At 30.0% G+C, this 16,418-nt stretch overlaps 1 protein-coding gene across 7 annotated transcripts in view; it reads right to left on the bottom strand.

Annotated features, from left to right (window-relative positions):
- Positions 1 to 16,418, bottom strand: part of LOC119611262 (trithorax group protein osa-like) — an 82,031-nt gene that overhangs the window by 4,133 nt on the left and 61,480 nt on the right. The window contains exon 6 of one of the 7 annotated variants that reach the window (XM_037966788.1): positions 15,319 to 15,336. The exons of the other annotated variants lie outside the window; for them this stretch is intronic. Within the exon in view, the coding sequence (XP_037822716.1) occupies positions 15,334 to 15,336 (3 nt within the window). The 3' untranslated portion in view covers positions 15,319 to 15,333. Of the gene's footprint in view, positions 1 to 15,318; positions 15,337 to 16,418 lie in introns of those variants that run through there. 7 annotated transcript variants of the gene reach the window in all.

Here is a 16,418-nt window from a genome sequence, read left to right as displayed (position 1 = left end):
ATAATTAGGGTTGATCCACCAACGAACTGCAGGGTATTGTTTAACTTAATATTTAAGCGATTTTTATGCGTCTTAACGTAAGTATTACTACAAATATTAAAAGTATGACTCTAATGCAGGAAGAATTAAAGTTTTTATTAAATCAGCAAAAAAAAAATGAAGTATATTTTGTCATAATAAAGTAGAATTGAAAAGAAAATGAAGGAAAGGAAGGTGTATTTATTATCACGAATAATTTTGAAATAAATGAAAGTGACTACATATTAATGTCGGATAATAAATATTTGTTCTTTCCAGGTATTGAGTTAATGATTTATAAGGTCTAGATAGTTGCATTATAAAGTCAAGCAGAAAGCACAGAAGAGCAATTGCATCCTTCTGATTATGCCATGTTTTCTACCTTAACTTGATAAGGTGGACTAAAAGGTTCTAAACTAAATTAACAATCTTAACGGGACCTATACTAGAACCTAAAATCATTAATTGAACTTAAAACAAGTTATTCTCTAACGCCTTAAACAATCACTAAGCTCTCTCAAACTCTTCTGAGTTGAAATGAAGACACAAGAGCAAAAGAGTGTATGTTCGAGAAACAGTTTAACATAAATCAACAAAAGAATTGAACATACATATAGAGTAAAAGAACCCTATGGGGTTTACCTCCTTTAACAACAACTATAACCATAACCACAACAACAACAACTTAAAGAATGTTATTAAACAAAACAGTTTTCTAACTGTTTTTACTCAAGTTATGGCAACAATGTATGTATTAGAAAAAAGTTTTCTTTAAATATTTTTTTCATATTTTAGCAAAAGCTACTTGTGGTTTTTGTTTTTATAAAAAAGTTATTGTATGTCCTTGTTGTTATTGTTTTTGTCTGCTAGAGTTGTAGTAGTTTTTGTGACAAAACTTCCGGTTTCAAGGGTAAAGTTTACAACATACACACGTTTTTACTGATGATAGTAAATAAATCTTCTTAACATTTGCAACGCTGGCAAAAAAAAACAGTAGAACAGGGAAGAAAATGTATAAATAAAGTAGAAGGAAACCTAGAGAGAAAAAAACAACTAAATGACGAACTCAACTAATGGACCATTATTTCAAGTTATTTGCTACTGCTGCTGTTTTTCTTTTTCGCTGCAGTTGTAAATAGAACAAAGAAAATGAATGAAGGAAAAAAACGTGTTGTAAAGTTTTTACCTACAGGGAATAATGAGAGTTGTTAGTACAATTGAACGGCCCCACATTAATAAACAGTGGGTACATTTCATAACTGTTGTCTAAGGTTAATTCAGACAAAAAGTAATTGACAAATTCAGGCAATATCAGATATTTAAATATCATTAATTTCTTTCAATTTGTCTTGTTTACAGTTCTAATTGTAATTCATCTTGGAATGATAACATAAGCAAAGATAAGTTGTGGTTTAACTGTTTTTTAGTGATAACAATTATAGATTTCTCTTTAACGTTTTTATATATCAAGGCGTAACCCACTGTGCAAAACAAAACAAAAAAAACATTATTCGCATAATGGCGCCATGCCTACAACAAACAACTGTTTTTATTGTTAAGCTTTCTATAACAACTACAACCAACTGAAGCGATAATGTTAGTTGATATGTTAAAATATAAAGATAAATGTTGTTAGGTTGCAAACAAACAACAACAAACAGAAAAAATGTTACCAAAAAAGAAGAAGAAAACAACTTTGTTTGCTGTTGTAAAGCCTACAAACATTATACAAAAAATGTGTAAATAATACGCATAAAAAGGCATTAATAAAAATAAAAAATGGGCAAAATACAAATAAAATGTGTGGCATAAACAAACGAGAGAATTCGTACAAAAAAATCAAACATTAATCACGTATACGTCAGGGTAGAGGTTGCCGGCTTTGCTGGGTCTTATTATGGCTGTAAAATAGGAAGAAAAACAAAAAATGCCATAGAATATATGGCAAAAAGAAGGATGGTCAGAGGGAATCACATAATGCTGGTTTAGGTTGTCGTTTTTGGAAGAAGAAAACGTAATGAAAATATAATCTTGATTTATAATTTGTTAAAAAAAACATAAAGAAATTGACATATGCCTTAGAAATGTGTCTAAAGACAAAAAAGTAATAATTTTTTAGTTAAATTTGTAAAATCAAATTTTTCTGTTTAATTTTTTGTGTAAATTTCTACAACATAAATTATTTTCATAACATTTTATTAAAAACAATATAGATTTTAACATTATGCTTTTAAATTTTATGATATTACTTCAATTGCTTTTAACTAAAAAGTTGTTAACTTGTTTGTAAACAAAACATATAAAATACACAGTAATTATAGTTGCTTGTCAAACTAATCATTTTTGGTGAATGCTAATAAGTGTTGCCACAGGCTAAACAAAACAAAATAAAGAAAAAAGTCTTCTTTTTGTAGTTTTTTCAATTAAATTATAAACTTTTTTTATAATTTACTTAAAAAATTAATTAAATAAACGTAAACTTATAACTAAACAAAAGAATCCTTATTTATTTGAAATAAAAAGTGTGAGGTCAGTAATTTGTATGTAAAACAATTCGGCAAAAACACTTAATCATAACCCTGAAAATGTTAAATAATGGTGAACAAAATACCACCATAAAAATTCTTAAAAATGAGGAAAAAATTGTTTTTTTTTTTTCTAACCTAGGTCAATAATTAAAAAAAACAAATCGTCTTACTGCTACCGAGAAAATATTTTCAACCGAAAATAGAATAGAATTTGCCATTCTTTTGTTTTTTATGTGTTATAATAAAAAACTCTAAATTACACATTAAAACGAACATAAAAATTCTAAATAAAAAACCTTTAATATATTTTTTGGGGTTAAATGGTGGTTAAGTATTTGCATGTGTATGTAACCATAGCACGTGGTTTTGTACATTTTATTTTGAAAATGTAAATTAAATGAGAATTTAAAAAAGTTATTAAACGATTGTATTAAAATTAACGAACTTTGTTTGTTTTATTAGAAATGAAAGGGATTTTAAACAAAAATTTATTAATGAAATATAATTTAAAATTCTTAGGAATTCCAAGAAAATATGCAAAAACAATCGAACAAAATATAAAAATAAATACTTAGATGATTCAATTCAAACTTCCCATAATTACATGCTTTTTAAAAAACAAATATGCATAAAATTATAATTAACACATGCTAATAATAAAATAACCCAACAAATATTTAAACAATAAAATTCATGATAAAAATATGGAATGAAAATATATAATAAGAAAAATTATGACTTTTATGTAAGAAAAGCAAAATGGCAAATCATCATTTACTAAACTAAATTTCTGCTAGAATATAGACAAGACTATTGACTATAGACTAGACTAGACATTAGGCTAGACTATGGGCTAGACTATAGACTAGACTATAGACTAGACTATAGACTAGACTATAGACTAGACTATAGACTAGACTATAGACTAGACTATAGACTAGACTATAGACTAGACTATAGACTAGACTATAGACTAGACTAGACTAGACTATAGAATAGACTATAGACTAGACTATAGAATAGACTATAGACTAGACTATAGACTAGACTATAGACTAGACTATAGACTAGACTATAGACTAGACTATAGACTAGACTATAGACTAGACTATAGACTAGACTATAGACTAGACTATAGACTAGACTATAGACTAGACTATAGACTAGACTATAGACTAGACTATAGTCTAGTAGTCTAGACTAGACTAGACTATAGACTAGACTATAGACTAGACTATAGACTAGACTATAGACTAGACTATAGACTAGACTATAGACTAGACTATAGACTAGACTATAGACTAGACTATAGACTAGACTATAGACTAGACTATAGACTAGACTATAGACTAGACTATAGACTAGACTATAGACTAGACTATAGACTAGACTATAGACTAGACTATAGACTAGACTATAGACTAGACTATAGACTAGACTATAGACTAGACTATAGACTAGACTATAGACTAGACTATAGACTAGACTACAGACTAGATTATAGACTAGACTACAGACTAGGCTATAGACTAGACTATAGGCTAGACTATAGACTAGACTATAGACTAGACTATAGACTAGACTATAGACTAGACTATAGACTAGACAATAGACTAGACTATGGACTAGACTATAGACTAGACTATAGACTAGACTATAGACTAGACTATAGACTAGACTATAGACTAGACTATAGACTAGACTATAGACTAGACTATAGACTAGACTATGGACTATACTATAGACTAGACTATAGACTAGACTATATACTAGACTATAGACTAGACTATAGAATAGACTAGACTATATACTAGACTATAGAATAGAATAGACTAGACTATAGACTAGACTATAGACTAGACTATAGACTAGACTATAGACTAGACTATAGACTAGACTATAGACTAGACTATAGACTAGACTATAGACTAGACTATAGACTAGACTATAGACTAGACTATAGACTAGACTATAGACTAGACTATAGACTAGACTATAGACTAGACTATAGACTAGACTATAGACTAGACTATAGACTAGACTATAGACTAGACTATAGACTAGACTATAGACTAGACTATAGACTAGACTATAGACTAGACTATAGACTAGACTATAGACTAGACTATAGACTAGACTATAGACTAGACTATAGACTAGACTATAGACTAGACTATAGACTAGACTATAGACTAGACTATAGACTAGACTTTAGACTAGACTATAGACTAGACTATAGAATAGACTATAGAATAGACTATAGACTAGACTATAGACTAGACTATATACTAGACTATAGACTGAGACTATAGAATAGACTATAGAATAGACTATAGAATAGACTATAGAATAGACTATAGAATAGACTATAGATAGACTATAGAATAGACTATAGACTAGACTAGTAGACTAACTATAGACTAGACTATAGACTAGACTATATACTAGACTATAGACAGACTATAGACTAGACTATAGACTAGACTATAGAATAGACTATAGACTAGACTATATACTAGACTATAGACTAGACTATAGACTAGACTATATCTAGACTATAGAATAGACTATAGACTAGACTATAGACTAGACTATAGACTAGACTATAGACTAGACTATAGACTAGACTATAGACTAGACTATAGACTAGACTATAGACTAGACTATATACTAGACTATATAGACTATATACTAGACTATATACTAGACTATATACTAGACTATAGACTAGACTATAGACTAGACTATAGACTAGACTATAGACTAGACTATAGACTAGACTATAGACTAGACTATGGACTAGACTATAGACTAGACTATATACTAGACTATAGACTAGACTATAGGCTAGACTATAGACTAGACTATAGAATAGACTATAGAATAGACTATAGACTAGACTATAGACTAGACAAAATAATTTTTGCCCCAGAATACCGCAGTGACCTTTTTCTATATTAACAACTTTAACTAAATTGCCTATAAGTTGGTCCATGATATAATTAATTCATAGAAAAGTTAGTAGAGCAGTTCATAGTCTATATACCTACTAGTCCATAGAATAATTTATAGAGTAGTATATAGACTAGTTAGTTCATAGACCAATCCTTAAACTGATTAATAGATTCGTCTTAAAAGTAGCCTCTAGACTATGAAATAGGTTAGAATAGAGCATAAAGACGTCATTAGTTCAAAGTCCAGTAAAAAAACAATTTAAAAATTCTTTCTTTCTTAAAGAGCTTGTAAAATAGTTTAATTAATTTCTATATTAATAGGTCTAGGTCAGATTATGATTATTTTTAAAATAACTACTGATAATGATTCCAAATCTAAGTAAAAACAAATAAACTAACACTTAAAAGGAAAATCCAAGTCATAAAACAATTAAACAAAATAATTAAGTTTTTATTTTAAGAATTACAAACGCAAATACTAGACTATTTCAATAACTACAAAAACAAAATAAGAAGAGTTGAATGACCGAGCGGCTTTTGTTTTCATTTTGTAAACATTTTGATGTATGACAGAAAGCGAAAAATAGCAGCAACAACAACAACAGCAAAACAATCAAAACAAATGAAAAAATAATCAAAAGAAAAATATCATATGAAATGTAGAAAATAATCAAAATCAAATAAAATATAAACAGAATAAAAGACGGACAAAACAGATACACAGGGGTAACCCCAAGTTATGGTAAAAGTAACAAAAAAAAAAAAAAACAGCAACAACAAAAACGAAATAAACAGCTGATGGGGTATATTAAATAAAAATGGAAAGTTGAAATGAATGATTTTTTTTTTACAAAAAAATGGTTAAAAAAGAGGTTAAGCAATAATAGCACTTGTTGTTGTTTTTGTTATTATTACTGGTAAAGCTGTTGTTTAAGAGAGGGCTATGTATGTTTGTATGCAAGTGTTTTTTTGTTCCTCTTTTTATTGTTTGTGAAAAATGTAGAACACAACCTTGAGAATGCCGCCAACCAAATAATAATAATAAAAAAATAACAACAACAAAGAAGAAATTTATACATACCAAAGAAGCAACCAAATACAATATATAGTAAAAATATATTTATATAAAGAAATATATAAAATAAAACGACACGTAAACAGCACCACCATCATCAACAACAACTACAAGAATATCATCCTCCTCATCAGCGAATAACACGACAGACAACAACAAGAACAACAACACCAGCCCAAGACAGGCATGGAAAATGTAGTACTATTGTTGAAATCGATGTATTTATTTTATAAAAACTTTTTCATTAGCCTATTAATAGACTATTCCACCAACAAGTCAAAAATTGCAGGAATAGATAAGGCAATAGACCAGGCTATGATTAGTCAATAGTATAGTAAAAAGGATTATCCATAGGCTAGTGAATAGACTAGAGAATAGAATAGTCCATTGAGTAGATCGTATATAGATTAGTCAATAGACTAGTCCATGGACTTGTCTATAGAACACAGGTAAGTCAAAAGACTAGTCCATGTACAAGTCAATGGACTAGTCCGTAGACTGTTTAATAGAATAATAAAAAGTTATGTCCATAGACTAGTCGATAGTAAAATCAAAAGACTAGTCCATGGACTAGAGATTAGAATAGTCCATAGACTAGATCATAAACTAGTCAATAGACATTTCCATGGGCTAGTCAATATAATAGCCAATATACTAATCAACATAATATTCAATATACTAGTCTATAAAGTAGTCAAAAGACTAATCAAAGTGAAATACTAGACAATACATTAGTCAATAGACTAGTCCATTTACTACTCCACAGAGTAGTTCATAAACTAGTCCTTAGACTAATCCATAATCTAGTGAAAACTTCTTTCGAAATTAAACCTAAAAGTCCTTATAAAAAATGCAAAAAATCTTAACGAAAAGTAAATTTTAATTGTAAACAAAGTTTGGTAAAAGTTAGAGAAATTTCAAATTAACAATTTCCCATACCTGAGCCAAACCAATAACAAACAGTAACAGTAGAGGAGTAACAGACGGACAGACAGACATAAAGACGACTTTTATACATTATTCTAGTACTGTTTGGTTGGTACTTATTCTTCTTCTTTTTTCTTCTTCTTCATCTGCTGCTGCTGCCTTTTTCACATACAACAGATGCACACAATTTTATATTTTGATTTTTTTTATTATTATTATTTTTGGTAGACATAACGTAGACACCATGAAGGACAAACCCCCAGACAATATGACGTCAACAAAACGGCAAAATAATAATAATAACAGCAACAACAACTACAAAAAAGCAGCAAAAAACGCCAATGAAAGAAACTATACCACCAAAAACTATAACACAAACATTTACTCATACATAATGGATATTTCGTTTTATGTATATTTTCATAGGTATATAAAACTTTTATTTATTTCTACATATTTAAAACATACATATTTATACATATAAAACTTTAAATAACTCTTGTTGTTTTTGGTCTTTGTAACCTCTATTAACTCCCTTTTTTGGGTACTTATTCTCAGATAAACAAACATTCATACCAAAACAATAATAAAAAACATAAATAAGAAGAAGCACCAGACCCAAAATGTAAACAAAAATGTATGTGTATGAACAATTATATTGGCAACTTTGTTCCGAGCAGAGGAGTAAAGAAACCATAAATGAATAAATGAATTACTGAAAAAAAAGAATTAAAGGTGAAGGTTACAATTTCGTTTAAAGTATCATTCCGTTATTTATGCATCTTTGTTTTCTTTGTTTTTATATTTTTTTACTGACCTTTACTTCTTTGTTTACAAAAAGTATTAGCTGGGCATTTGACGTACAAACATCAAGACATTTTTGTTTACTCTTTTAATTAAGAATTTGTTTGATTTCGAATTGTTTACATAAATCTGAATTAATCATTATAGCTTTGGTTTACTTCTTGATTAAATGTCTATTATGTTTAGTTGATGTCATGACATTTATTTTTATAACATTGGAGGATCTTTAAATGTTCTGGTTCAAAGACATGAAAACTTCACTGGAAACTGTATTGAGTATTCAGGGGAAGGTTTCGCTCTAGAAGTCAACAGCTTGGTGATTGATGAGTTTGGATTTGATTCCGAACATATATTCTGGCAAATGAGCGTACAACAGGCCTAATAGCGGAGATATAGTGATGTGCCCTTGATTTAAGGCGACTGATGCTGGTGAAATACAAATAAAATTGAAATAATTTGCTTTAGGCTTCATTTAAGAGAAACTCTTTGGCGAAGTTGATCTATAATTGGTTGTCGCCTAATAGCATTCAAGTTTTGCATTGACCTCCACTATCTTTAGATTAGAGCGCCTTAAAGAACCTCTACGTTATTCAATGAACGTCAAAATTTTGCACTAAGTGATTTTGACAACGTCTCCGCTGAACACTTTAACAATCCAAGAGCTTCCTTTTCACCTTTTTTTATTACATTATCCAATTTAAAATTTTATTACAATTCCCTGTTGCTTTAAACATTATAAATTATAGCAACTTGGAGGCACTTTCTAACAATGCATCTTTAGTGAAAATCTTTGAATAACTGGAAATTCCTTTCAGTTTTAACAACAACAAAAAGGTCAAATTGTCAACCATGAAAACGTAAACTCTAAACAAAAACCCGCTTTTTTCGAAAAAAATTTATGATGGCAGAGGAAAAAAAAAACTTGGCCAAAAGTATGCTTTAAAATGCATCCATATAATGACCTCTAAAAGTAGACTATGCTATGAAATGCATTCTGCAATAATGCATAACTGTAACGTGGTTGTTGTTGTTGTTCTTACTACAACAACTACTTTCAACAAGTTTTCAATTACTCTCAAACGATGAATTTTACTTTGTTTATGAGAATGATGTTGCCAACAAGAAGCAGCAGCAAAAGAAGAAGAATGATGAAGGATGATGGTTGTTTGGCGCTGAGGATGACGACGACAACGATATTTGTAGTTCAAAGTCAAGGACGCGTAACGACCTTTCTTTTCGAAACAAAACTTTATGGAAAAAGTTTACTTTAATGTATATGAAGCCCCCCCGGAAAAAACACAGCAAGTCAGAGGATAAAAAAACAAAAACTAGGTACCCAAAATATAACAGTGCACTGCAACAACAACATTACAAATATGTTGTTATACACAGACAACCAACCAACCAGGCCAAGCAGGCACTCAGTCACTAAGTCAGTCAACCATTCATTCATTCTTTTTCAACCTCTCGCACAAACACACACACACACATACATACATTTACTCTAAGTGAAATAGAAATTTCTATATATTTTCCTAAAATCACACATTCATTCATATATACTTTGAATTTGGCTTAAACATGTATTTATACTTTTCATCTCGGTTAGTATAGTTGTAAGTTCATACACCTTCTATGCATTTTGTAGTGCAAGTGGAGGAAGTGCAAGTGATGATTGCAATAGTGGCTGGCAAAATTTTCGGTTAAACATTACAAAACGCACAACTCGACATTGGCTAAGGGAGACAGAGAGACAGACATACTGACAACCAAAACGAAGTCGTGCAAGATTGTTAATACAGATGTCTATTGAAATTTGAACACAATACACGAAGAGGACAACGTTGTTAGAAAGCGTATGAAATACAACACTTAACTTGTATAGTGTAAATATAAATACGGGTTAATAGCAATAACAACAACGATGACGATGTCGACGATGTCTATGACGATGATTTACTAGTTGTCCGACGGCATGTGGTTACTTGTATAACTAGTAATTTGGAAATTTTATTATTAAAAGCCATTAATGGAAATTTGTTAAGAGGTCATTGTGCTCTCAGTTTAAAGCCTCTGGTCAAATAGGTTTTAATATAAGCAAGCGCCTAAATGTAGGCTAAATTTCTTGTTTTTTGCAGTTACCTAAATGTAGGCTATACTTAATTTGTTTGTTGTTTAATATGTTTACTCTTTCCATTGTGTCGAGTTATTGCACTTTAAGGAGATTTTGTCTTAAAAGGATATGGTTGTGGCTCATTAAACACAACAACAAACTATTGGCAATATGCGTGCTAAGGTCAGGGTCAGGGAATGTATGCAATAATAATAAAATAATAGCTGAGTTTCATAGTAACCAAGGGTAACCAATGTTTTTTGCTTATTGGAACTTAAAGAGGATGATGGATCAAAGTAAGTCGGCTTCTTGTACAGACAACCTCTATATGAGGATTACTAGAGTAAACAAAACCATAATTTACACAAAAGACTAACAAGTAGACAATTACACGAATATGTAAAAAGTAACACAAGTTAATAACAATATATAAAATGTAAATATGTATGTCATTGCTCAAACTAACATTGCACCACCAACAACCACCCCCAAAAAAAAAAAAAAAAACAAAAAAAAAAAAACACAAACAAACAAAAATGTAAATTTCAAAGAAAACAAAAGATTCGTGTATAAAATTGTTACTTTTTTGTAACTGGAAATAAAAGAACACTGACAGTAGCACAAAAAAAAAAGTAAACAAGTAAATGGAATAATAAAAAAAATTTTTGCCAACCAAACGCCATAAAGAAAGGCTACAAAACAGTAACAACACAGTAATAATAATATAAACAACAACATTTAAAAAAAAAACCTCCTCAACAACAACATCATTATTATTGTAACAACTACAACAACTAACAAAGGCAAAAGAAGAAGAAAAAAAAACAGCCAGAAGATTGGCCTTGACATTGACCCAATTGGTGGAAAAATGGTGATGATGTTGTTATTATTATTGTTGTTATAGTTGATACATTTTGAGTGTCTTGTAAATCATAACTCAGTTGTCTTTAGAAAAAGGCAAGTGTCACACATGTCAAGAAAAAGATAAAAAAGTTTATTTAGAATTTAGAAAAACTTACTAGACTATAGACAAGAATAGACTTTAGACTACAATGTAGACTAGACTATAGACTAGATTATAGACTAGACTATAGGCTAGACTACGGACTAGACTACAGACTAGTCTATAGACTAGACTATAGACTAGACTATAGACTAGCCTATAGACTAGACTATAGACTAGACTAGACTATAGACTAAACTATAGACTAGACTATAGACTAGACTATAGACTAGACTATAGACTAGACTATAGACTAGACTATAGACTAGACTATAGACTAGACTAGACTAGACTATAGACTAGACTATAGACTAGACTATAGACTAGACTATAGACTAGACTATAGACTAGACTATAGACTAGACTATAGACTAGACTATAGACTAGACTATAGACTAGACTATAGACTAGACTATAGACTAGACTATAGACTAGACTATAGACTAGACTATAGACTAGTCTATAGACTAGACTATAGTTATAGACTAGTCTATAGACTAGACTATAGTTATAGACTAGACTATAGACTAGACTATAGACTAGACTATAGACTAGACTATAGACTAGACTATAGACTAGACTATAGACTAGACTATAGACTAGACTATAGACTAGACTATAGACTAGACTATAGACTAGACTATAGACTAGACTATAGACTAGACTATAGACTAGACTATAGACTAGACTATAGACTAGTCTATAGACTAGACTATAGTTATAGACTAGTCTATAGACTAGACTATAGTTATAGACTAGACTATAGACTAGTCTATAGACTAGACTATAGTTATAGACTAGTCTATAGACTAGACTATAGTTATAGACTAGACTATAGACTAGACTATAGACTAGACTATAGACTAGACTATAGACTAGACTATAGACTAGACTATAGACTAGACTATAGACTAGACTATAGACTAGACTATAGACTAGACTATAGACTAGACTACTAGACTAGACTAGACTATAGACTAGACTATAGACTAGACTATAGACTAGACTATAGACTAGACTATAGACTAGACTATAGACTAGACTATAGACTAGACTATAGACTAGACTATAGACTAGACTATAGACTAGACTATAGACTAGACTATAGACTAGACTATAGACTAGACTATAGACTAGACTATAGACTAGACTATAGACTAGACTATAGACTAGACTATAGACTAGACTATAGACTAGACTATAGACTAGACTATAGACTAGACTATAGACTAGACTATAGACTAGACTATAGACTAGACTATAGACTAGACTAGCTAATAGACTAGACTATAGACTAGACTATAGACTAGACTATAGACTAGACTATAGACTAGACTATAGACTAGACTATAGACTAGACTATAGACTAGACTATAGACTAGACTATAGACTAGACTATAGACTAGACTATAGACTAGACTATAGACTAGACTATAGACTAGACTATAGACTAGACTATAGACTAGACTATAGACTAGACTATAGACTAGACTATAGACTAGACTATAGACTAGACTATAGACTAGACTATAGACTAGACTATAGACTAGACTATAGACTAGACTATAGACTAGACTATAGACTAGACTATAGACTAGACTATAGACTAGACTATAGACTAGACTATAGACTAGACTATAGACTAGACTATAGACTAGACTATAGACTAGACTATAGACTAGACTATAGACTAGACTATAGACTAGACTATAGACTAGACTATAGACTAGACTATAGACTAGACTATAGACTAGACTATAGACTAGACTATAGACTAGACTATAGACTAGACTATAGACTAGACTATAGACTAGACTATAGACTAGACTATAGACTAGACTATAGACTAGACTATAGACTAGACTATAGACTAGACTATAGACTAGACTATAGACTAGACTATAGACTAGACTATAGACTAGACTATAGACTAGACTATAGACTAGACTATAGACTAGACTATAGACTAGACTATAGACTAGACTATAGACTAGACTATAGACTAGACTATAGACTAGACTATAGACTAGACTATAGACTAGACTATAGACTAGACTATAGACTAGACTATAGACTAGACTATAGACTAGACTATAGACTGGACTATAGACTAGACTATAGACTAGACTATAGACTAGACTATAGACTAGACTATAGACTAGACTATAGACTAGACTATAGACTAGACTATAGACTAGACTATAGACTAGACTATAGACTAGACTATAGACTAGACTTAACAATTACACAAAGTGTTGCCAGATTAAAAAATTTATAATATTTTTATTATTTATTTTATTTTTTAGTACAATTTAATAAAATTTAATTAAACATGTTTACAAAGCTACATTTTATAATATTTTTTGTTGCTTTAGGCATAATATTTAATTTTAAAAATTATTATTTGTTTTAGTTATAAATGCAAATAAAATACCACAAAAAACGCATAAACAATAATAACAAATATTATGTTAGAATTGTTAATAAAATGTATTTAAATGATAAAATAGAGAAAAAAAAAAGTTTAATAAACATTTAAAATGCACAAATAAAGGCAAAATGATGAAAATAAATAAACACCAAAGGAAATAATAATAGAGACTATGGGTTGAAATCAAAAGTAGTAGAAAAACGAATGAAATAGAAATAATATATTTTAATTTACTTTGACTATTACAAGTTTTATTGTCATTTTTATACTTTTTTTAGATTTTTGCAAAATGTACTTATTATTATTTCCATAACTGTAATATGCAATTACTCCTCTTATAAACTTTGTTATTTGTTTGGCGCCCATTTTTTCAAACACATTAATCCAACAAACCATTTTAAATACTCACACACACACACACCATGACACTAACTACTATTACTGTTATAAATAAATAACTAACAGAGTTGCAATTTTAAATATTGTGAAAAAAAGTGTATAGGAAAACGAATTAAAGCATAAAAAATAAACATTGATTGCATTATTTATGCATGAACAGAATTAAATATCAAAACGACGACTGGTTTGTAGATTTTATTTTATTTCATATAGATTTTTTCTGATTTGTTTGCATTTGCAAAACTATGGCGACGTTCACAGAAATATCATATAGACCAACAATGTTGTCAATTAATTAAGAAATAAACGTTAAACTAAAGTCTATTGGTGTTAATTTTGAGAAAGTGGGAGTAAATAGAGGCATGGCATCCACGCCTAAAGATCAATCCCTCCGTGGATTGATCTTTAGTTATGATAAGTTTCATATACATACATTGCTTCAGTAGCTCTTATAGTGTACACAAAGTGGTCGTAAAGGAAGGCGTGGCATGAACCCAAGATCTAATATAGACCTTATATTCTTCCTATAATATCATTAGCAGATATTATTTACAAATTCTAGGACAAAATAAGCCTCAATTGTCAACACTCTCCAACGTTACGGTGCAATGGTTGATTTGAAGCGAATAACGAACGACGAACGTAATGACCGCACACAACACTTTTGTATGTTTTGCATACATAATTTTATATATTTGTATGCACATACATATATACAATTTGGCCGAGATCTCTGTAAGCCTATAGACGAGTAAAGTTGTTGATTTTTATTTAATGTTTAAAAACATGTATTTTCATATATAAAAAAATGTTGCTTTGGGAAAATTTGTTTTTGCTTTTGGCCTGAATGTGTGTGTATTTTTATATATCGTGGTGATTCGATTGAATGAATGAATCAATGATTGCCACTATGAGTCACTTCGATTTGAAATACATACATACCTACTTGTTTGTAAGTATAAAACGTAAGTGGATGTGAAATAGTTGTTGTCGTTGTCGTCATCGTTATCGACAACATCATCAATCTGTGTAAAATCTAATGGGTTTTCATTAGTTGTTATTTTTTTCGTTTTTCCAAATGTCACTGCAAAACAGAAAAATGTCTGTGAATTTTGATAGAAACAGGGCGCCTAGTGTTTGGTTGTATGTAAGGCAAACATCTCACATTGGTATTTCCAAATGGTGATGGTCATATGGTAAAGTGGATTTTTTTGAAATTGTAAACTTTAATTATTTTAATTGTTATTTTCTCGATATTGTCAGTAAAAAACTTATTTATAGAGTCAATGTAATGCTTCGCACTGATATGATTCTGACTTTCGCTTACAATAAAAAGAGTTCCGGTTCTAGTTCAGTTCAAGTTCTAATTCAGTTCCAGTTCAGTTTTATTTCAGTTCTAGTTCAGGTCTAATTCAGATCTAATACAGTTCTAGTTCATTTCTAGTTCATTTCTAGATCAGTTCTAGTTCAGTTCTAGTTCTGTTCTAGATCAGTTCTAGTTCAGTTCTAGTTCAGTTCTAGTTCAGTTCTAGTTCAGTTCTAGTTCAGTTCTAGTTCAGTTCTAGTTCAGTTCTAGTTCAGTTCTAGTTCAGTTCTAGTTCAGTTCTAGTTCAGTTCTAGTTCAGTTCTAGTTCAGTTCTAGTTCAGTTCTAGTTCAGTTCTAGTTCAGTTCTAGTTCAGTTCTAGTTCAGTTCTAGTTCAGTTCTAGTTCAGTTCTAGTTCAGTTCTAGTTCAGTTCTAGTTCAGTTCTAGTTCAGTTCTAGTTCAGTTCTAGTTCAGTTCTAGTTCAGTTCTAGTTCAGTTCTAGTTCAGTTCTAGTTCAGTTCTAGTTCAGTTCTAGTTCAGTTCTAGTTCAGTTCTAGTTCAGTTCTAGTTCAGTTCTAGTTCAGTTCTAGTTCAGTTCTAGTTCAGTTCTAGTTCAGTTCTAGTTCAGTTCTAGTTCAGTTCTAGTTCAGTTCTAGTTCAGTTCTAGTTCAGATCTAGTTCAGTTCTAGTTCAGTTCTAGTTCAATTCTAGTTCAGTTCTAGTTCAACTCTAATTTAGTTTTAGTTCAAATCTAGTTCAACTCAATCAAAAGGATTCAATACAAAAAGTCAATTTTGTTAAAGAATTCCTTTGTAAAATTTATTTGCATTCAAATAACGTTAAAATGTTTTCAATATTTAT

This window comes from Lucilia sericata, unplaced genomic scaffold, assembly GCF_015586225.1.
Source record: "Lucilia sericata isolate MDLA Ls3-8-SP2 unplaced genomic scaffold, ASM1558622v1 Contig001399F_arrow, whole genome shotgun sequence".
NCBI classification, from domain to species: domain Eukaryota; kingdom Metazoa; phylum Arthropoda; class Insecta; order Diptera; family Calliphoridae; genus Lucilia; species Lucilia sericata.
The sequence above is the reverse complement of the archived record's forward strand: the minus strand, read 5'-3'. Positions and strand labels throughout refer to the sequence as shown.